This window comes from Peromyscus californicus, unplaced genomic scaffold (genome assembly GCF_007827085.1).
Source record: "Peromyscus californicus insignis strain IS unplaced genomic scaffold, ASM782708v3 Scaffold_19__1_contigs__length_69161282, whole genome shotgun sequence".
Taxonomy (NCBI): domain Eukaryota; kingdom Metazoa; phylum Chordata; class Mammalia; order Rodentia; family Cricetidae; genus Peromyscus; species Peromyscus californicus.
Window position 1 is genome coordinate 63,411,103 of NW_026294491.1, and position 23,968 is coordinate 63,435,070.

Consider the following 23,968-nt stretch of genomic DNA (forward strand, 5'->3'; position numbering starts at 1 on the left):
ATGTCTATCAGCTATATCACAGCGGCTCTGTAAGCAGGAACGAGGGAGGAGACAGAGCTATAGAGAAAGCACTCTTCTCTCTCACCACCCAGACATGTGTCTGTGGGCAGCGGAGGAAGGCTCTGAGACGCTGCCACATGTGGGCCAAGACGCAGACGCTCAGCTGGTGGGGAGCACGGAGTTCTCACCAAGCCCTGCATCTCTTGATCCTAAACGGGTGGTTACTGCTGGAGAAGACATGGAGGTGGGTGCTGAAGCGCCATCACGGTCTAAAGTGGACTCCTGAAAGTCTAAGCCCGATTCTGGACCAATCCTTAAACTGTGTAGGGAGTGGGTGGGCGGGCTTCCCACACCCAAGCCAACCCTCTCCTTGAAATGTAAGAACAATAATTTTCTTAAGAAGGGAGTGCCCACAGGAGGAACTTGTCAAATGGCCTTGCTGGAGACACTGGGGTTAGGACCGTTCTGGGCCGGGTGACACACCTTGCTGGACTTTTAGCTGTGTATGTCTCTTGCTTTCTATTCATTTATTTCAAGTATAACTTCTACTTTCTTTCCCCCATGATCTTTCTTCTGTCCTCATGAAGCCACCTCTTTACATGGCTTTGCTGGAGGTCCCAGGGCAGCACCGGTTGTGTGGGCGTGGCCCGTCCTTCCGGGTTCACATCCATGCCTGACTACCTTGCCAAGAACGGCACTGCTCACAAAATGTAGCTCGAGAGCTTGGAAGAATATAAGCATCGTCCCTGGTGGCAGAGGCTTCTACAACGTTCCAAATGACAAACTTAGCGGCCTCTTCCCTGGGCACTCACTGGGCATCCACACAGTGAACCAGCTGCACATGGCCCAGGCCTTTTTTGGCACAACGATTTTTTTTTTTTCTCTTACTCATCTTGGAGCCAAGACCCAAAAGAGCAGTCATTTATGTTTTAATTTTAAAATTTTAAGAGTGTGTGTGTTTCTGTATGTGGATCTGTGAACACGAGGACATGACCGCAGGGGCCAGAAAAGGATGTAAGATTTCCTGGAGCTGGAGTTACAGGTGGTTATGAGGTCACCAACTTGGATGCTGTGATTTGGGTCCTCTGCAAGAGTAGCAAGACCTCTCAGCTGCTGAGCCATGTCTCCCAAGAGCTTTGCTTCATGGGAAAACGACTTTACACGTTCAGCCTCATTACAAATTACACTCTGGTGATAGGAAGGGGTTCTCTTAGCAACCTTTAGAGATGTCCCTTAGGGAGCCACAAGCGTATACAAAGGCCTTCCAGGGCTCTCCTATGACAACCCCCTTTCCTACAGATTGTGCTCCCTCCATATGTCCTGCTTTGTATTTGACTCATTCTGAAATGCCTTTCTTCCTCAAAGCCTGGTGCCCCAGCTTTGCCTGGAGGGCTCTGAGTAGCACTCTTCAGGCATCTGCAGGTGCAATGTGGTGCTGTCTCCCCATGGTGACAACTGTCCCAGACAGAAGCACCACAGGGATCCTCCAGATAGAAGCCAATCTCCCTCTCTGGGAGGGGAGCAGGGGGTGAGTAAGTAGGTTTCCCAGACTCTAATCTGCACTGGCTTTCCAGAAGCCACACAGGAGGGCACAGCTGCCATGCTGGCTTTCTTCGAAACATAAGGAGACCAACTAGAATCCAGAAGGGAATCAGTATTTTCCTCCCTTACCACTAGACCAGGCCCTTGGTTCACCTTTGAACTTGAGACAGGTCCTATTGTCCCCAGGTGACTAGAAGCACACCCTAAGCATTGGACTGAGTTGTTTAACATTGCCATGACTTTTCCTTGGGAGCTGGGTTTCTGGCAGGGCAGGCCTGCTGCACTCACCTTGAGCTCCCAGGGTCTGCTTTTCCCTGGCTCCTGAGATAAACGGAGAAGCTAGTCTTGGTTGTTCAGATTTCTGGAGAATCATAAAGCAGCAATAGTACCAGAGGGCTGTGGGTTTTGCAAGCACATCCGTGTCTACAGAAGCCAGGACAACCTGGGAACATCATTCCTCAGGTCTGTCCACTTCTTTTTTAAGACACGGTCTCTTAATGGCTTAGAACTTGCCAAGCAGGCCTGGCTGGCCGCTCAGCAGGCTCCAGGGATTGTCCTGCCTTCATATCCTTACTGTTGAGATTAAGCCAGGGCTGCACCATGCCTTTTGCATGTGCTTTCTAGAGCTGAAATGAGGCTCCCAGGCTGAGACTGAGATAGCTTCCCAGCCCCAAGCTGTGGATTTTAGTTTGCTCAAAACTTAAGGAGTGTATCTTCATTCCATTTAGGTCTACCACATGGAAAATTGAGGGCTGTTTTTGGCGATAAAACATTATGAATGTTTCCAGGCACTGGACACGCAGATGTCATCCTTGCTGGGAGTGGGGGTGCACACCTGGCAGGAAGATATTGAGTTGGAGGCCAGCCTGGGCTACATAGCCAGTTCAGATCTCAAAAAGCAAAACTGAAAACCAAACCAAACCAAGTCAAACCACTTTTTACTATTTTTATAAATTTATTTAAAAAAATTGCAATGACACCAATGATCACCTGTACCCCCCTTGCTGGTGGGGAGCCCTACATAGTTGAGACCCAAAGGAAAATCAAGACATTATTATCAGGCACCCTGCAGCCAGGAGAGGCCGTCGGTGCAGCGTCTAGACACTGGCGTGCCCCGTTTATTACCAGTGCAATTAAAATATATACATTTAGCTATCCTGCAACAGAAGCGCTCAGGAAGTACAGAGATGCAACAGACTAGCAGCCCGCTCCTCCACTCACTGCGTCTTTGAAGCCATCACTACGATTCCAAGAACAAGTAAAAAGAACTAAGTTAAACAAACAAAAACCCAGAACTCAGCCGCCCCACAGGCTGGGACGTTGTGCTACAATACCACAAGGAAAGGGTCATGAGCTAACAGCAATGCAGGGGCAAATGGAAACCCAAGCATCTGTTTCAAAGGAAATCAAACTCAAACTTGCCTTCCTCAAAATGAAACTGAGCAACAATACGAGGTTAAGATTATATACAAACTTATGGAGACAAATAAATAACATTCTACAATTGCTGGCTTAAGCACTAGACGTTAGGTCTGAGGAATCCCTGAACCCTTCCCTTAGAATCCTCACCACCACAAAGGTAGAAATTCCTCATGGTTTTCAGTAATATCTGAAAGCTCATGTGAAGAGCCAGAAGTTTCTAGTGAGTTTACTAAAAAAGGATTAGCCCCCTCTGACATCTGGAAGCCAGGAGAAATGGCAAGATTCCTGGGAGCCGGAAGCGATGGCTTACTTCATGCTTCTCCGATTAAACCAGTCTCCCTGTGATGTTCCGTTCTAAGAGTAAAATCTTTCCCATCCTTAAGATGACAGAAGGAAGTCAAAGAGCCGGCCTTTGGACTTGACTGGTGTTTTAACCAGCCTCCAAGTCTTTGGGATGACTGCACTTGACCCTGACTGCAGAGCAGCGGCCAGCTCTTCTCCTCCAGCCTCAGCATCCACAGCAGAGTCCCGGCTGGCTGGGGGTGGCTCAGTGGTAGAGTGCTTGTCCAGAAAACAGATTTCTGAGGCCCAACTCATCCTGGGAGCTATGGCCCAATTCCTGACCCCGCAGGAATCTTCCCAGTCTGAAGTGGATCCCTACAGCACAGATGCGTATGCAAACCTTGCTGCGAGGCCTACAGAGAAAGGAGGAAACAAGTGGGAACTGGCACCAAGGAAATCAGCTGCCATGGGAAGAACATTCAGCCTCTGGGCCAGCACAAAGAGGCGGGGTGAAGAAGCCGAGTCTCTCCTCCACTCTGAGCTCCAGCAGTGTTCCAGTATGCGTCCAGGACGGCCACCTCAACAGTGCTTCTTCAGACAACGGAAGGGCACACCTCCAACTTCCCTTAGTGCATGGCAGAAGGTTGTCAGTGTGAATGTGAGTGACGTGGTCTCCTCAGCGTCAGACCCAGGCCTGGTCTCCAGCCACTGGAGAATCACGCTCTCTGGCAGCACCCGGGCAGGCAGGACACTTGCTCTCTAGAGTGAAATGCAAAGATCCTTCCCTTCCCTACTTGCTGTCATAAAGCCCATGATTAAAAATCCTAGGTTTGCCCCTGTTGAAGAACCACTGTACACGTCGATACTTCAGCACAGATGTTGTGAAGTTTTGTTCTCTACTGGGAAAATCTGCTGCCAGGTCCATTTACTCTCTAAACTGTCTTTAAAGTGGCCCCAGTACGAATGACGGCCCGGAAGGCCTGTTAACAGGGATGAGCAGACCAGTCAGAGCTAAGTCAGTGATGTACCCTTTAGATAGACCCTCAAGGTCGTCTATCCTTTTATCCTGAGTCCAAAACATCCTCTCTGGACTTTCTTGGCTGAAGTAAAACCAACCTAGCATGTGGGCAGACAGGTTCTTATCACACAGCCCGAGACTGCAGCTCAGTCTGCTGCTCCATGTCTGAACATGAAGCTCCTCTTTCTTGCGAGCCACCTGAGTGCAGTGCGTCAGCCATCCTGCCATCCCGCCAGGGGATGGATGCTGGTGATGCTCCACAGGAAGGCATGGGCTGTGGCTGCCTTGACTGCAGACCAAGGTGAGAAGGCTGCTCCCCCTACTCGATGGCTCACTGGCTGGCCTCAAACCACTCAACAGAAGTGCTGTGTATGTAACGCTGGGCTGGTCAATACCTCCTTGTATCATCCAAATTCACAAAAGGTCAGTGTCACCACCAGTCTGAAACAGGTCCTGAATGAAAGGGTGAGACAAAGGCTGGCAACTCCAGTTCATCAGCCACCACTGCAGCTATAATACTGAGCTAAGCAGTTCCTGTCCTGAGCAAGGGCAGAGTGCAATCATCAGTGTCCCATTGGAAGAGTCGCTCCATTTCCAGACAGTGGAAACAGTGGAGAGGAACATGACTCATCAGCTCTGCCGCCCGCCTGTGGTTAGGAGACTCGGATAATCTGTGCCATGGCTTCTTCATCAGCTTGGTTTGGATCCTACAAAGACAGAACCACAGTCCTTTACACAGGAGTTTCTGCCTCTTACAACTCACCACCAGGGAACCCATATAACCTTCAAGTAAACTGAAGCTCCAAAATGATCTCTAGTTCTGCACACGTGGTTTAAATCCAACTCTACCATCAATGAGGGGGCAGCTGTCATGCTGAAGACCACCTTCATGACTGAAGGACCTGTCAGTGCCCACCCATGGACATGCCAAGGAAACCCAGGCTGCCTCGAGTAGACTCTAAGGAATTCATTAACTCATCCAGTATTTGCTGAGCATTTGTTCAGAACTGGATCCTAAGCTAAGCCCAACAAACGCAAGAGAACAAAACCTATTTTGATGTAACACTCCAGTAAAGGAAGCAGTGTGGCCCAAACAGAGAGAATTTCTTGATGATTTTCATCCTTTCAAGTGAAGGGAGAACTTGTAGGAAAATACAAGAGTAAAAGAGCTCTATCTAGAGATGAGAGCAGGCTACAGGCCTTTCAGAGCTAAGCCAGGCCTAAAAGGAAGGGAGACAGAAACTGCCTGTTGGTGGCACACACCTGTAATCCCAGCGCTTAGAAAACTAGGGCAGGAATACTGCACATTTGAGGCTAGCCCAGGCTATGCAGTGAGAAAAAGATACCCATGCAAAACGATGGAGAAAAGAGCATCTGAGACTGGAGACTGGAAAGATGCAGGACCAGGTAGGAGAGAGAGAACTGGGTGAAGGCAGGTGGGAAAGAGCACAGAGGCCAGAAGAGGCGGACAAGCCTGCAGGCCACAGCCATCTACGGACTGACCTTGTGCAAGGTACTTACTTCTCAAAAACTCATATTCGACTGTAAAAATGGTGACAAGAAGTCACTCCTATCCCACGGCCCTGAGGTCGCCACAGTCAGTAAAACAACAACAACTAAAAGTTTACTGGAGTGCTTAACACAAGACCTGCCACGTACTAGTAAATGTCACCTACTGCTAATAGAGCATGCAAAAAGAAAAAAAACCTTTCCTTGAAAAACAAGAATTGAGAAGAAGGCAATAGTAAACATTTAGAAAAAAAAGGGAAAGGCCACGGGGTGGAAACTTTTAGTGCTTTTAAAAAGAAGGAAGCTAAGCAACGACCCTGCACTCTGTGGAGGACACGTCTCCTTGAATGGAGGACAGCCCGCTGCTGCTCAAGAGAAGGCAGGAAGCAGACAAAGAAGGATTTCACCCGCTTACCTGCATGTGAGGACTATCCTTTTCTTTTGGAGAGAAGAACCGCCCCCCTTCACCACGCTTCCGTGCCATGGCGTGTCGATGCCGAGACTCGTGGAGGTATTTCTGGAAACAAGAACACGTAACTGTTGGCGAGAGCTAGTAGTCACCCAGTGCAGTCAACCGTTCAAAGTTCCAGACAGTGGCACTCCAGGAACAATGAAGCCTGAACGACGCAGAAGCTCTGGAGAAGAGTCAGGCAGCCGCTGGCCACAGAACCACCGTGAGAAGGCCAATGCGCAATGAACGGAGGGAAACGTGATGACCGTTATCCCCCTCCCAGCACTGACCCTTCCTCTGCTTCAGCACCTGACAGAGGGAGGCGTGCCTGAGCGGTGGCAGGTCAGGAGGAGACACCATCTCTACGCTCTCTGCAGGTATGCTAGACTGGGTCACAGCATGCTGGCTAACGTGATGGGTGGACGGCCTCCTTTGACGAGAGAGCACCTCTTTCGTATTCCCTTCGCCCCTTGGCTACAGCTCCACAGCCATTACAGACTACAAGTGACAGACAAGCACTGCAGCTGTAGACAAGACAAAGTCTGAGGACAAGTCACCTCTGGACTTCTTTCGGAAGAAAGGGGGAAAGCCTCTTGCTTATAAGCCACTGTGTGTTCTTACAGCAAACCTGCCTGCATACCATAGTTTGGAAGGGACAGGGAAACACCATATTCAAGACACTTTTAGAGGCAGAACAAATGCGCTACTTCCCGGCTTTCTTCCGGGCACTCGGCATGGCATACGCACCCTTCTTTCCTTGGGAATTTTCCCTTCGGCCTCTAGCTTAGCCCGCGCTTGTCTCCTCTTAAGGATGCGGTGATACTGTTTGGCATTCACATACAGGGGCTCTTCTTCCAGCATCTCCGCTCCAGGTAAAGGGATTCTTTGGATAGCAGGCACGGAGCCAGCTCCAGGCACCATCTGCAGGAACAGAGAGCGGCCTTATTAGTAGCATGAAACCTGCACACTCACACCTCTCTTCCGCTGTATCTCCAGTGTCTAGAATAGTCTGAGACACTGGGAGGCATCAGAATGAATTATGCATCTTGTGAGTGTCGACCACTGTTAGTGCCTGAGATGGAGTTCAACTCCAAGAAGTTAACACCATAAGCAATTTCACAACTTGCAGCTGAGACAGGGAGTCTGTGGAAAGCTCCAGTGCCAGAACACAAATGGGGAACCGCCTTCCTTACCATGACCATTCCTCCTGAGTTGACCACATTGCCCGCCACCGGCAGCGTCACAGTGACAGTCCCTTGTCCACTGCTGGTTGTGTTGGTATTGGCTCCTGTCTGAACGATCTGTGCTCCTGCCAAACTGGCTGCTGGGATGGTGATCATGCCTGAAACAGGGACTGTAACTTTAAGAAAACAAAACAAAAAAAAAACAGGCACACAGAACAGAAAGAAAGGAAGACGGTTAGTCCCGTCCACCTGGCTATCGTATACCCTCCTGGACAGATGCACTGACAAACACCAGAGAGAAAACAGACGCCCTCCCCCACTCCTTTACTCCATTTGCTATGCAGTCTGTGTAAGTTCCTTTTTGGAAGTTTCTATGAACGGTCCAGGGCTCAATTCTACATAAATTATACTTCCACCCCCCATACTATACATTCTAACAATGGAATCAAAAAGGCAAGATGATGTGGAGGCCTCCTCATGGAACCATTCCCACGGCCAATGCAGCTCCGCTGCTGCTTTTCCGTGTGGAACAATCTGCTGCAGGCAGCCCGAGGACCTGGTCACACTGTAAGAGACCTGGCCGGGGCTCAGTCCAGCCTGGCTCTCTCCTATGTGACTACCACACAGCTACTCACTCTCTGCATCTAGTACACTGTGAGATCTTGGTCTCAACCAAACCATCATGGTTCTGGCTGAGCAGCCTTTCTGGATTTAGTTAGCTTCCAAAGCATGTTAAGTAGTCTACTCTGAGCATGTCCCTTCCCCAGCCTGTCTAGACTCGTGTCCCCTCATCTCCTCCTAGGGCACTTCTCTGTATGTCTGTTTACATCGTCTTAGCCAGGTGGAGGCTGAGAAGCCCTTGACTCTAAAGTAAACAACTAGATGTAGAGGCCTAGAACTAAACTGCAGCAATTCTAGTCTACAAACATCAATGGGTTGGACACTATGGTGACAAGAATTGACAATCCCTGGCCATCTGGTGGAAACCCTGTTGTGGTGTAAATGTGATGTGGACTTCACAACACCTCTGAAGCATTCCCAGGTACTCAAAGGCTAGAACCTTTGGCTGCAAAGTTCCAGGGCAATAGTGGCAGCTTACCTTGCTGGAGGATTGTGCCGTCTGCATTAACTGGCTGGTAGACAATAGTCTGCCCTTCAGCAGTCTGGGCCACTTGCTGTCCCTGGACAGCAATTTGCTGCTGTGTCTGGAGAAAACAGTGACATACTCAACAGATGCCAGAGGCCCACCGAGAACCCAAAGACATTTTGATAGCTTTCGTGCATTCATGTTCTATGTGAATTAGATGCCTTGCTGCTCACCTGAGTCTGGCCGGCGGTGACTGCAGTCTGTGGCTGCTGAATGATGATCTGTTGGGTCTGACCCTGCTGGCCTTGCACCTGCACTGCCTGCCCACCCTGAATCTGGATCTGCCCAGGGGGGACCAACTGTATCTGTGAAAGACAATACACTGAAAGGTTGGTACCAAAGCGACATGACTCTGTTGGCTCCTTATTTTTGTTTTTACTTTTCATTTTTATTTTATGTGTATGGGTGTTTTGCATGCATGTATGTATGTATTCACCATGCGCATGCCTGGTGTCCACAGGAGCCAGAAGAGGGAGTTGTATCCTCTGGAAATGGAGTCACAAATGGCTATGAGCTACCATGTGGGTGCTGGAAATCAAATCTGAGTCCTCGGGAGGAATAGCTAGTGTTCTTAACCGCTGAGCTCTCTCTCCAGTCTCTCTCCTTTGGTTTCTGCAAATTAGCTGAATAATTCCTCGAGAGACCAGGAAATATGTGGAGGCACATGCCTTTAAGTCTAAAACCTGGGAGGCAGAGGCAAGATGGTCAGGAATACAAGGCCAGTCTTAAGGACACAGTGAGTTTGAAGCTAGTGTGTGGCCTACTTAAGACCCTAGTCCCAAAATTACAACAGAGTAAGTAATAAATGCTCGGAAGAGGATAGGAGTCTTGTCCTACTATCAGCTATCAATTACTGAAAAGCTTGTTTCTGTTTTTCAAACCATCAAATAATATTGAATATTGTTTGGGATATCAACAATTAAAGAATCGGTGTTCATTAAAAAATTGTTGGAATGGTTATCTTTTTAAAGTACATTTAATTAAAAATACTCAAGTGCTTTATAAATGAATAAAACAACTTTCAAAATATATTCTTTCTAAGTCAAATGTTAAGCTTATGGCAGCCAAGGTTAACACTATGTTAGGTGGTCCTTGAGAGACAGAGATTAGCTGTCAAGATTCCTGATCCACAGAAATTGAAATGTACAATCATCAATTTGATTGAATAAAGAATTACCATGGAAACAAGCCCTAGGCACGTCTGTGGAGGGAGTTTCTAGAGGTGGGAAAACCTATCCTAACTGCAAGTGGCATCCCATGAGCTGGGGTCCTGAACTGAGTGAAGAAAGGAGAAAGCGAGCTGACCCACAGCATCCATTACTCCGCCTCCCGGCTGCAGATGCAATGTTCCTGCCGCCATGTCTCCCCACCATGCTGGCTGGTGCCCTTAATGTGAGCCAGAAGAAAAGTAACTAATACAAACGCTTCTTGCTACATATTCCAATGGGAATAGACAACATACACAGCAGGGACAGGGAAGGTGACGGGACACACTGGACTCCTCCTCTTAATCCAGTTCCAAACCCTCACCACCACACAGCACTGCCATTAATGCTGATCTACCTCCTCCAGACTTCTCTTTTGCTTCCAGGTTTTGGAGCACCAAACCTCACAGAGCAGATATGGAAGGCATGAGATCCCGTGTGGTACCCGAACCTAGTTCCTTTCCTTATCTTAATTGCTACAGTCACTTATTAGAAGTATCATCAGAAACTTGACAAGTTTTGAAAGTTTTTCTTTGAAGTCTTCTAACTTGAGGAAAGGTTAAAAAAAAAAAAGCCTCAACACTCTGCTCAATGTACAGAATCCTACTTCCTTGACTACTGGATACAAACCTCTAAAGATCCAATGAGAAAGTACTTAGGAAGGCCCCACCACTCAAAATTTCTAGTACTTTATACCCAAGAATACCCCCAACCCAGAAGTCAGGGTGCCCAGCTCCTTAAACAAAGTCATTGCCCTGGCCCACCTGCAGACCCCCATCTCCCTGCTCAGCAGCTTTGGAACCGTTCTGTCACTTCCCTGACCCTCCTGAGGAGCCCTGCCTCACACATCTAGCAGCTGGGAGGTTACCTCCAGTTAGGTGGCTTCTACCCACTGAGTCTGTAAAGGACATGCCTAGAGCCTCGAGTTCCCGCAGCTCTCCAGCTGACTAACTGTTGGGAGAAGGGAAGGGGAAGAGGATCAGGACACGGCCCCGTGTCTTAGAGACCTTCTTCATCTATCTGGTAGGCTGTACACTGCCCAAGTTTCCTTATGGACTCTCAAGTATAACAATTAAAAGTGTTGGCAACTGACTAAAGGTGAAGACACCTGACACTGACGTCTGGCCTCCATCTGTGTGTGCAAACCTGTACACACATGGATATATATACCACCCACACTCATACCAACCTTCACTGATGTGCCATCTAAATACTTTTAAAATACCACTTACCTGCTGTAAACCTTGTGTTCCAGACACAGGTACTTGCATGATAGTTTGGCCTTGTCCACCCGGCACAGCCTGGACCATGATGGGTTGGCCAGTTGATGTAATTAGCTGGCCTCCACTGACTTGTACCATTAATGGCTGCCCCTGGACCTAGAATGAAATAAAACACCAACAATGAAACAGCGTAAGACACAGTGGTTTCACCAAGACAGTCACTGGTCACTGGAACTGTCCTCCTGCTTGGCAGGAGGGGAGGCAAGACAGACTTAGTGAAAGTCAGTCACCCCCCGCCCCACAGGGTCTTTCTATGTAGTGCTAGCTGGCCTTGAACTTAGAGACCCTCCTGCCTCTGCCTCCCAAGTGCCAGGATGACAAAGTCAGTCTTTTTACCTCCCCTTCCCATGTATGTGTTTGTCTGTGGAGCTTATGTGCATATGCTGCTGCAGAGGGTGGGCATTCAGATCCCCTGGGAGCTTGAGGTACAGTGATTAAGAGCTGTCACGTTGGTGCTGGGAACTAAACTCAGATCCTTTGCAGTAGCAGTACGTGCTCGTAATCATTGAGCCATCTCTGCCACTCCAAGAAAGTAAGTCTCACGCTCTTCAGATACTTCTGCTATTTTTGATTAAGTGCCAAGTTGGATATCCAAAAGTCAAATCTAAGGAACCTATTGAGACTCTGGAAAATCTCAATCAATGTAAGGTATTTATCACCAAAACCAGGCTGCATTCAAGAAACAGTTAAGTTACCGGACTGTTTGCCTTCTCAACCAGGTACCCAGGAATGGTTTCTGGTAAAGACAGGAAGAGCGTCGGTGAGAGGGAGGTAATGGTGGTGGGGGCTGAGAAGTGAATCCAAGCAGCCCTAACTCTAGCCGCCAAATAGGAAGAGCTCTGAAAGCTCATGCGGACCTTCCTCCTGGGTCTCACTCAAAAGGGAAACATGAACGTTCTCCTCCACTTGACCCCGAGGAGTCCACCACTGAAGACTCATAGACTGGGTAGGCCAGTCATCTCAGCACTCAGGAAGCTGGGGCAGGAGCATGGACTTGAGGACAGATGGGAGCAGAGTGAGCTCCACATAAATAAGCCTGATGAGACCCTGTCTCAAAATCAAACCAAATCAACTCTCCAGAAATACTTTCCGGTCAGTCTGTGACCATCACAGTAGAGTTCTGCATACTGCATCTTAAATATTTACATAGTTATTTAAGTATCAGACGCAATCAAACACTGAAATCAGATAGCTATCATGTGTAAATGATTTCTAATCTTCAAGTCTTCTGTTCAACAGACTACTCTAGAAAGGAGGTCACCCCAATGTGAAAACTCAGGGAGAACGCCGTCAGAGGCCCAGAGAGAAGCTGCTCTGGAGATGGGGATGAGCAACAGGACAAATCCAAACTCCCGCTGTAGACTGTCTTTGCTTGAAGGAACTATCTGTAACAGAACAGCTAAATACTTGTTCTCAGTTCCAGCAGCAGTCTCCTCCAACAGCATCAATCAACTGTGTGAACAACAAATTTGTCCTAGATAAGGAGATGGTGAGGCTCTCCTGCTACCACTCGCCATCAGAACCATCAGGAATAGCCCACCCTCAGGGCTGCCCCTGAGAAACTCATGACTGTAAAGACTTTATGGCGTATTTGCTCACATTCTCTCCTCTTAATTCTCCATTGAAATCCCCTTTGCTACACCAATGCTTTTATGTGCTATGTCAGGAAATTTATCAGAAGCCTTACCACAGGAGTAAGAGAAAGAATTATTTTAAATTCTCCTGAAACGCTGAGATTTATAAAGGAAAATTCCCATCATTCCATTTCTTTCAGTGCGATCCAGATCCTGGGGCTGACACAGCTGTGCTGTTACTGTGTGCTTTAAGGCTGTGCAGCCCCCTGTGTGAGAGTGGAGGCCAGAGCTGGCATGGATATTATCTCCTCCTGCTCACCACCCTGTTACCTGAGGCAGTCTCTCAGGGCTCCTTGATTTAGCCAGCCCGCCCTGGGTCTGCCTGTTTCTGTGCCCTAGTGCCAGGGTTACAGGGACAAACCCACATATTTACGTGAGTTCTATAGATCCAAACTTAGGTCTTCACCCTGGCATAGCAAATAGTTCCCAAACTTAAGACACGTAACAATTTTCTGGTTACCCATCACCCCCCGCGCCCCGCCCACTAACATGCTACATATCATGCGACAACGGAGATGAGACTCTGAAGAGCTCACCATGTCTACAACAGATGATAAGGACTCATGCATGAGACAGAAGCCACACAGGTAAGAGCACGTGACATTCCCATTCCACGGTGGTTAATGACAACCCCAGACACCGTTTCATGTATTAACAAGATGAAGCAGGCAGGAACAGAAAGCCACTGCGCTCCCTCAGATTCCACCTGTGCAGGAAGACAAACAGAACCCACTTCTTCTGTCTGAATGGATGTGAAGAACTCGCTTGCCACTGTCATCACCAAACATACTAAGCGGCAGGGGTGGGGAGGGTTGACAGGGTCAAGGCCTTACTGTAGTGGTTCTCAACTTGTGGGTCATGACCCTTATGGGGTCAAATGACCCTTTCACAGGGATCGCCTAAGACCATCAGAAAACAGATATTTACATTACAATTCAGAGCAGTAGCAAAATTAGTTATGAAGTAGCAATGGAATAATGTTATGGTTGGGGGTGGGTCACCACAACATTAGGAACTGTATTAAAGGTCACAGCATTAGGAAGTTGAGAACCACTGGCTTACAGGAAGGGGTGGTTACCTTCAAGAGGATCTCAGCAGCACTCACTAGAAAGTGGGATGCCAGTTTGTCTTTGGAAGCCCAACTAAGTCATTCCAATTCCGTGGAGGAAGACAGGGAGGGCAGGCATCTGAATCCTGCCAATTTCTCAAAACCTTTAGTTCTCAATGGACCCAGAAAAGACCAGTGCTGCTACCCTTATTTTTCAAGGGAATTTAGGATATTTAAATTGACCATACATGATACTGAAGAACAGCACTTGTTAACTCCAGTTCATTTTTTTTCCCCATCTTTGGTTGTTCAAGACAGGGTTTCTCTGTGTAGTTTTGGGTCTTTCTTGAAACTCACTTTGGAGCCCAGGCTGTCCTTGAACTCACAGAGATCCACCTGCCTCTCACTCCAAGTGCTGGGATTAAAGGTGTGTGCCACTACCACCCGGTTTTGTTTTGTTTTTTTTTTAAAGACAGCCCAACCTGGTCCCAGATTCAGACTCTCATTCCTCCTGCCTCCATACAAGTGCTGGGACAGGAGGCATGGACCACCATACCCTATGCTTGCACTTAAATATGCCCATCCAAGAGATATGCCATCACCTCAGGAGAGCCCGGTAATGAGACAGGAAAGGTTATGCAGTCCTCAGATAAACTTGGCTCAGTGCAATGGCTGTTAGCAGTCCAAGTACACTTTTAGCAAAAACAAAACACAGTACAGCCATGCCTCTCCAAGCCGCTTCTCTGGTGTAATATAATTCACAAAATTTTACCAAGTGGCTGGACTGGCATCTGAGCACTGAGTAAGCTCTAAAGCCATCTGTAAAATGTCTTCCTGTGGCTTGTTTCCTGGCATTTCTAAAGCAACACACTTAGCACATACTTCTCAGAAAACAGACATAGCAGTCACCAGATGTTTTGGCATGGGACACTGGCATGTTGGCCTCAGAGACAGGTTAGCAGCACAAAAGGCATGCAACTTTGCCATTCAACTTGAGATCCAAACACAAACAGCAGCGGACAGGCAATGTTCATGCAGTGCTCACAGAGAATCAGAGAGGGCACCACTACCTGGAGGGTCTGGACTTGCTGGCCTGAGGCGGATGCCACCTGGGCCTCAGTCTGCAACTGGACAGCAGTGACACCACCCTGCTGCTGAGAACAGGAACAGGAAGAGCTTGAAATGTATCAGGATAGAAACGTACAGCTCAAGACCTGAGATCACTTGAGGGGGAAGGGGGAGTCTCTGAAAAGCTTCATTCCACACAGGAGCTTTCAAAGGTGTTGACTCCCATCTCCAAGCTGTCGTATAGCAAGCTCTGTTCCTAGAGTGGGCCTTACAACATACTTCGATGACTTAACACAACAGTACAATGCAGGCCTTCCTTATTTCCAAACACAGGAATTTTACCCCACTGCTATACATTTATGGTAAAGATTTCTTCATTTGCTTAGGCTCACAAGAACAAAACCACCAGGTTTTAAAGCCTTGAAATGACCAAGTTTCTGGGGCTTTAACACATCACCAAGGAAGAAGGAACTAGTCATGGTGATCCAAATTTCAGCCTCGAAAGGCTGCTACTCCTACACCCCCCAAATGAAGACTTATTCCTATCCAAATGACTGGCTGCTTCAGAGGCAATGTTTTCAGAAAGCCACCTGACTTCCTATCCTGGGGAAGTCCTCCCAGGAAGAGACCCACCAAGGCTCTGTCCGTGTGAAGGCTCCTCCAAGGCCCATTTGCTAAGGCAGCTGCAGGAAGCTGCTAGTGCTACAGCAGTGTGTGGGCTGGGAAGGCTGGGGAGCTACCAAGCTCATTAATCCCCTTTAATGCAGAGTAGCCTCTCCCCTTGACCAGCCGGATGGAACTCATCATCAATACTTCCTTCACCCTCCCTCTAATCTGTCTTAGTGAACCTCTATTCTAAGGAGAAAACACACCCAGGACAACAGCATTGGCCTGTGAGCAGATAGAAACAATGTCTTTTTTCCAAAGCTCCGGGGTGGGGGTGGGGGTGGGGGATTGAGAGAAGGTTTGCTACCATAAACCTAGGTAAAAGCACGGCAAATGTTCTCTGTGCACTAATTCAAACATCTGGTCCACTTCATTATGGAAGAACTGGCAGCAGGAGCTCCTCTTCAATATGTACTTATCCACAGAGCAGCACCCCAAGTGTTATTCTAATATTAACTACAACTGTTCAGAATAAACTCTGGGGTAGAACAGACCAGCAGACTGCCTGAAATCTGACTGTTGTCTATTGTGGTTAAACCTTACTTTATCACAAGTTGGCATAAAACAAAGGGAACGAGGAGACCAAATCCAGAGCAAAGCAGAAAATGTTCTGACTTTCATTTCAATAAGCTACAAAGGGCCAATCTACTTCTAAAGTGGTCTTCACAAAGAACAGATGCCAAGTGGCAACAGACAGGTTCCCAGTGCAGCACAAGTCATGAGACCCGGGAGGGTCTTGTAAGGTCTGACAGGGCCCAAGAACTTCCCCAGAGTAAGCACAAACAAGCCGCCGCTCTGTCACCAGCTGCAGAACTGGGACGGTCATGGCACACTGGCTCCCATACCTGCTGCTGAATCTGGCCAGCCTGCACCACGATCTGCTCTGTGGAACTGTTGCTGTTCGTTGTATACTGCTCCATGGCCCCGCCACGTTAAGAGTCCTCCTGTAGCTTCACTCTGCAGACCCCAGGCAGCTGCCAGCGAGGGAATCCTATCAGAAAGGGGAGGAGAAAACCTAAAGTGAGTCGTCACTCAGTAAAGCTCTCTTAAGACACGATTATTTATTTTCTAACTATAGGCGACATTACTAAGAAAACCAATAGGAGATGTTTGAGCCAGCCTGGGCTATACAAACCTTCCTCAAAAAGACTAACCAACAGAACAAACAAAAACATGGTATTGTGTTTTCACATTTAAAAAATGCCTGCACTTATTTTTTTTCCTGGAAACTTACCTTGTGTATTAGCTATCTCTGTGATGCTGTGACCAAAATCTAACAAGAGGAAAGGAATTGTTTCTTTTGACTCAGTTTTAGTGGATTTTAGTCTTCCATGTCCTTTATACAGGATGCCACCAGCAGAACATGGGGCCTAGATTAAAGGTGGGTTGTCCTACCTGAAAAGATCTGGATTAAAGTTTTCCCACTTCAAATGATTCAGTCAACAAAAATACCTCTAAGGTGGGTTTTAGTTAATTCTGGACGTAGTCAAGTTGACACAAATAGCCATCACATAACACACTTGCCAGATTTATCTGTTTTTCTTGAAGACTTCATTTCTTATGGCTGTATAAATTCCATTTTGCATATGCAAGGCATTTTTATTATCCATTCTATTGATGACACATCTAGGTTGGGTCCATTCCCTTGTTACTGTGCACAGTGCAGCAGTAACTTTGGATGTGCAAGTATCTCTGAGGTAGTACAGAACCCTTTCGGTACATGCCTACAGGTGGTATGGCTGGGTCACGTGGTAGATCTGTTTAATTTGCTTGAGAAACCTCCACACTCATTTCCACCAACCAGCTGTGTAAATGAGGCTCTCCTTTCCTGTATCCTCAACAGGACTGGTGGGTCTTTATTTTCTGGATGAGAGCCATTCTGACTTGGGTGAGGAGGAGGGATGGTGTAGTTTTAATTTACATTACCCTGGTGGCTAAGGATGTTGGTCACATTTGAAGATACTGGCCCTCTGTGCTTCTTCTGAGAGCTGTGGAACCTATCTACTGTCTGGCAGGTCTAGTCTTCTGGTGGTTAATGTCTGCAGTTCTTGGGGCTGGGGAGGTGGCTCAGTTGGTAAAGTACTTGCCTCATGAGCATGAGGACCCGAGTTTGATCCCAGAATGTCTAGAACTCTGGGTGTGGTGGTGAGTTTATAAGGCCAGAGCTGAGAGGGCAGGCACAGTACAGCCCCTGGGGCTCTAGTTCAGCCTAATTAGTGAGCCCCATACCAATGAAAGTCCTTGTCTCAAAGGAGGACAGCAACTGAGGATGAGCAGTTGCCTCCAACAAACAACTAATAATTTTGCAGATATTAACCCCTTGTCTAAAGTATGCTAGGAAACTTTCATTCTGCAGACTATTCATTTTGTTAACTCTTAATTTCACATAACCCCATTTGTCAATTAAGACTACTTCCAGTGCCACTGGGGTCCTATTCAGAAGGTTCTCATCCTTTACTGCCTGCATACCACCCTGGACACACCTGATCTTTGTCGATCTCACAAATCAATGTTTTCTTCTAGCAGTAACTTACTCGTGATTTAAAAAAAAAAAAGTGGAACGATGAATTGGCATAAATACTAAAGTATGGCAGATGCTAATGGTAGAATCTAAGTAATAGGTATATGGGTATCCATCATAACACTCTTTCAACTTCACTGTCTAGAAATTTCTATGCTACAATGTTGGGGAAAATAAAAATAATCAGGCGCCAAGCAGAGGTGACGTACACCTTTAATCCCAGCACTCAGGAGGCTGAAACAGGCGGATCTCTGTTAGTTTCAGGACAGTCAGAGCTACACAGAGAAATCCCTTCTCAAAAAACCAAGAAATAAAATAATAATAATCAGACTTATTATCCATAACCAAAACAGAGCACTACACCTTTAGAGTGGGTTCTAATGGACTTGCAATGGGAAGATAATGTAAATAGCAACATAACTAAACTTGATTGCTACTTTATTAGCATGTGTTCATTGTATAAAACAATGGCTTTTACATAATGTAGTAACCTGTCTGGACCACACTGACCCTCTTTCTTACTTTACAAATAATTTCCCCTCTTTTTGTCGGTTTTAATCTAGAGTACGCATATGAGAGAACATATTTGGTATTTATCTTTCTGAATATGCCTCCTTTCCCTTACTGTGTTGTTCCAGTTCCATTTGTTCTTATGTATAATAGTCCATTGAGTATACATCCGTTTACCCACTGATTGGCACCTAGACTCCTTAACTTGGTGGTTGTGAAGGCACAGCAATGAAATGCAGTGCCTTTAGTACATATGTTAATTCTGCTCTCTCCAGCTGTACCCCAGAGTGGTACAGCAGGTTCATACATTAGTTCTAGTCTTAGTTTTTTGAGAATTTCCACACTGGTGGCTACTCCTGATGTCAACTTGGCTACATCTCGTATTAACTAAAATCAAGCAGCTGGGTACACCTGTGAGGAATTTTTTTAAATTCAATCACCTGAAGTGGGAAGACCCACCTTCAATCTGGTGGCAGCCTGTATAAAGGACATGGAAGAAGAACACTTTTGCTCTTTCCCTGTTTGCCTTTGCTGGCAAGTTCATTCCTTCCCTGGCATTAACAGACTACTTCTTCAGGATTCTGGTGTGTATGGAACATCCAGCTTTGAGGATTGAACAACCTCTGGATTCTCGAACTTTCTGTTGGTAGACAGCCAATGTCGGACTAGCTGGACCACAGGGTATAAACCACCTTAACACGCATGCACTCAGTCTCTCTTTCAGTTCTATTCCTTGAGAACCCTGACTAATATATGCACCAATTTCCATATACTCTCTCTAGTGGTTGAACTAGTTCATATTCCATCCAAGGATATGTAAGAGCTGCTCCCATCCTCGACAGCATTCTCTGTCTTCTTCCTTTTTTTTAGTGTGTGTGGGGGTGTTTGAGACAGGGTTTCTCTGCATAACAACTGTCCTGGAACTCGCTTTGTAGACCAGGCTGGCTTCTGCCTGCCTTTGCCTCCCTGGGTACGTAACAACATTCTCTATGTTCTTAATGACAGCTATTCTGACTTGAGTGAGTATAGTTTTGATTTGTATTTTCCTGGTGGCTCAGTATGTTATTTTTTTATACATCTATAGGCCATTTATAATCTTTTGAGAACTGTTTATTGAGTAGATTATTTTGGTTTTTTTAGTTTTTTTCTATATTCTAGATATTAATCACATCAGATGAAAAGCTGGCTAAGTTTACCGATTGTTACACCAGCCTTCTCTGAGCCAGCTGAATGAGTTGATTCTTGAGAGACTCCAGGTACAATACGGAAAATCAGCCAAACTAGGTGGCTCTATGAGGGAAGCCAATGTTTCCCCTTTTGGGGGTGTGTGTGTGTGTAGACAGGGTTTCTTCAAATAGCCCTGGTTGTCCTGGAACCCTTTCTATAGACCAGGCTGGCCTCAAACTCAGAGATCCACCTGCCTTCCAGGTGCTGGGATTGAAGACGTGCACCCACACAGCAGGCCTCATGTTTGCATGTTTTACCTTGTGTCTAACACCATGTCTATGTCTTTAAACTAATAACACTGAGATCACAATATAAACAAGCATGGCACCATTCATATAAACCCTGATATCAGTAGCCTAGACAGAGGAGAAAAAGATCAGAGTTCCTTGGGCCTGAGAAAGAGAAGGGGAGGCTGACTGGACGAGCTCTACAAACCTGGGGGCGACCAAAGTTCTCATCACTTTCCAGAAGGAGGGACTGTACAGGTGTGGAGAGTTCTAAAAACTCACCAAAATATACACACATACAGTGATTATACTTTGATGTGAAAAATAGAGAATATTAACATTCTCTGTATTTCAATACGTCCACTAGCCCCAAGTCCTCTTCCTATAAGGCTTTCTTCTTGGCTAAATTTCCATAAATCTGCATCTTATCAGATTAAAATGTAAAATGGAGCTTGAAGGATGATTAACAAGTAGCACCTGGTCTTCATTAGTTTATCCTGCTGATTCAAACGCTTCGCCATCGAAGCCCACTGTACTTGGAAGGGTTTGAAAAGCAGAGGCAGCTCCAAATGCAGCAGCCATTCTGCATTAGTAAGGGAGCAATGGCGCTTGCTTCTTGGCTCCAGTGGAGCTGCATGTGTCTGCTTCTGTCACCTGCAGCTAGAACTGCATGCGATCTGACACACTGCCTTCCTCAAGTGCTTCTCTGCCCAAGATCATGACAAAATTGAGCCTGCTGTATTCAGTCTGTCTAGCTCTTCCACAACATTTTCAATGTTTCTGAAAGTGAGAATATAGATGAATATGAATGAGAGTGGATTTATTCTGGTCTCTCAAACATTCTTTCCATAGCACTCCCTGCCCATTTAAAAGGCACAGAAGCAGTTGGCCAGAGCTTAGAAAGATAATCTATCTCAAGTTATTTGAAAGATGAAATGTTCAGAAATGCAGCTACAATAAGCATGATATCAACACAGGCCATCGGACTTGACAATCACAAGCAAACACCAGGCTAGGACCTTTGAAGGCTCCAAATTTACTCCTTTTCTCTACTAACAATATACCATGAACTTAAACAATAAAACAAGATTCTAACTTCAAAGAGGGTTTTAAGTCTAAAAGGGAACAAAAATGTCTTCTAGACTCCTAGGAGGAGAACAAAGTAAACACGATTTGGAAGATAGGCTTTTCCAGCTGGGGATAAATCAAGGAAACCACCAGGAGGAGGTGTCATGTGAATGACCTGAAGTGTGAGGTCCAGTCTAGGGTGAAGAAGTCCTTCAGAGGGGAAAATCTCAGGCCGTGTCTAGCGAAAGCCAGTCTGCATTACTTTTCTTAAAATGCAGAGGCAGATAACATGTGGAGGCCCCGAGCGCCCAAGCGACAGTAACCAGAGGATAACTGCCTTTTGTCAGCAAAAACATTTGGCATTTTCAAATGACCAGATGCATCCATTTTTAAAATACTAAGGTCAGAACACCCGGTCCAAAGGCAACTCTATTTTTAAAAAAGATTGAAACCATGCTGACGCTGACCCAGTTACTATTGCAAATGTAAGAAATAAGGTGTGCTAGTTAGTTGTCAACTTGACACAAGCCAGGGTTTGGAGATGAGAAAACACCAACTGAGAAAATGCCTCCATTAGACTGGCCTGTGGGCAAACACGTGGGGCATCTTCCTGATGAATGTGGGAGGGCCCAAGCCCCTGTGGATGCTATCTCCTCTAGGCAGGAGGTCCTGAGTTTGAGCCTTGAGGAGAAAGGCAGCAAAGAGCACCCGCTAGAGCCTCTGCTGCGTTGTCTGGACTTCCCTTCACGGACTCTAAGCGGGGGAAGGAAATAAACCTGCCCAAGTTGCTTTTGGTGTGGTGCTTGTCACAGCAACAGAACAGTGAATTAGAACATAAGGGAATTAAGAAAACAATTTGTTTTCACAAAGAAAAACTTCCTAAAATGTGAAGCTGTTTCGGCTCAGGAGCACTGGATTGGTTTTCTCAAACCCATCAGTTAAGATTTCAGCAAACATTGTCAGGTGGGGGCGGTGGCACACGCCTTTAATCCGAGCAGATAGGCGGATCTCTGTGAGTTCAAGGTCAGCCTGGTCTACAGAGCTAGTTCCAGGAGAGGCTCTAAAGCTACAGTGAAACCCTGTCTCGAAAAAAAACAAACAAAAAAATTCAGCAAATGTGACTAAAGAAACCACACCCAGAAAGTGGGCTCCATCTAAGTGCTGAGGACAACTGATGTTTGGCCAGAGAAAAATTTCCTCCCCCCTCCCCCAATTCAATTATTATGGAGTAGAATCCTTAACTTTTTTTTTCACTGATAGGGAGAAAATCCACTCTACATCACTTTTAAGCTACATCAAAGCAGTTTCCAAAAATTCCTTTGTGAGATCTGCAAGGTTTTACAAACTGAACTTTCCCGCCTAAACTCTTAGTACTACTGGCCCTTTCTGCGTCCAACAGCACTATCTGCTGCCTACACATGCTCTCCGCCCAGGACATTATCCTCCAACGCCCAATCAAGTGTGCCGATGAAAATTGGCTGGCTTCTTCATGCAAATAGCACTTCCCGCTACTGCACTAGACCTCTACAGAACACTAAGCCCCAGGTATTGATTTTTCACCGGCCAATCTCCACAGAGCAGGCGTGGTTCCTACCTCTCCGCCTTGCAGCACTTAGGTGATGCCCGCCAAAGACTACTCAGCACATGGAAGACTTTCTCTCTCCCAAAGGAAAAAAAAAATCTCGGCATGTAAGTTTTTTAACATCTTTTGAGAAAACGTTCACACGGGATTTGGGAAGTGTATTAGAAAACAGACACGAGTGGGCTGAGCCGAGTGGTGCCTAACACTGGCACAAAAGGTTCAAGGAAAGCAGAATCAGAGAGCATGCAAGGCACAGAGCTCACAGGAGACTCGGATAAAAGAAACAGAGAGATGTGTGTCCCCAGTCATTAAGAATGCACGAGGCTATCAGTCTTGCAAGACTGAGGTTCCAAACACCCAGCGAAAAGAGGAAGAGCGCTTGGGTAGGCTCCAGCACGGAGGTGTGCCGGCATCGCCGGCCGAGCGGGGCGGGAGGAGAGGAAATGACGAGCAGAAAGGGGTGGTAACGGCGCCGGGCCGGAGCCCCGGGATGGCGGGCCGGGAGGAGGGGCGCGGCGGGCGCGCTAACGGCCCCGGGGTGGGTCTTGGAGGCTGCGCTGCGCGTCCCCGCCTGCCCTCGCTTCAGATCTGCCGGCCCGACTGCCTAGGGGCTCAGGGGACACGGGCCTCACCGGGGCCCGGAACGTGGGGACACAAGGACAGGTCAGAGGATGAGGCTGGAACGACGCGGGGAGACTGCCACGGTCCGTGGCGGGCCGGCTGGCCACCTGCCCTCCCGGTACCCGAGGATCAGGGAGCAGCGGCGCATCCGCCACGGGCGCCGGGAGAGGATCCGGACTCCGAGGAGCCTGGCTCCAGGGCGCCATCCCTACGCTGGACGGCCCCTGTAGGCCTCCACGGGCTCCGAGCCGGGGCCGCCGGCTACCCAGCTCCCGCAGCCTCGGCTCGACTCCCGGGCTCGACGGACGCCTGGGCCTCTCCTGAGTGGTCAGCGAGACCCGCCAATCGGGGCGCTGGGGCCGGCTCTGGGCCGCTGGATATTGGCTCCTCATACTCACCGTGCCTCGCTCCCCCGGTTCGCTGCCCGCGCTGATTGGCTCCAGTACCGGACCCCGAAACCCAATCAGAGGCTCCAGCCGCCGCCGCCGCCGCCACTGCCGCTGCCTCGCAAAATGGCGAATCTGAACAAAGGGGAATCGGGCCTCCCTCCAACCGCCTTCGCGCAAGCGCCTTCGAGACCACGCCCCATAACCCCGGCCAACCTGGCCCCGCCCCCCAGCAGGAGCACTGCGCAGGCGTCCCAGGGGCCACACCCACTGCCTAGATTTGACGCCGCCTTCCGCCGTGTCTTACGCAGGGAAGGCGCCACACTGGTCTTCGCAAACACCGCCCTGAGTGATATACTACGCAGGC

General features: G+C 47.6%; 1 protein-coding gene across 12 annotated transcripts; it reads right to left on the reverse strand.

The window, feature by feature from the left end:
- Positions 1–2,474: 2,474 nt before the first annotated feature.
- On the reverse strand, positions 2,475–23,754 carry Nfya (nuclear transcription factor Y subunit alpha). Of its 12 annotated transcripts, none has more exons than XM_052745575.1 (10): positions 23,614–23,754; positions 16,305–16,450; positions 14,796–14,876; positions 10,993–11,139; positions 8,729–8,860; positions 8,508–8,613; positions 7,418–7,566; positions 6,972–7,145; positions 6,189–6,290; positions 2,475–4,971 (listed from the first exon to the last, which is right to left on the reverse strand). In XM_052745575.1, exons 2-10 carry the CDS (start codon positions 16,377–16,379, stop codon positions 4,918–4,920), a joined length of 1,020 nt encoding a protein of 339 aa, XP_052601535.1. In that variant the 5' UTR covers positions 16,380–16,450; positions 23,614–23,754; the 3' UTR covers positions 2,475–4,917. The 12 variants fall into 12 exon arrangements, with proteins under 12 accessions (XP_052601535.1, XP_052601531.1, XP_052601533.1 ...); XM_052745571.1 differs by having other exon boundaries at positions 7,418–7,584; XM_052745573.1 differs by having other exon boundaries at positions 14,793–14,876.
- Positions 23,755–23,968: the final 214 nt, after the last annotated feature.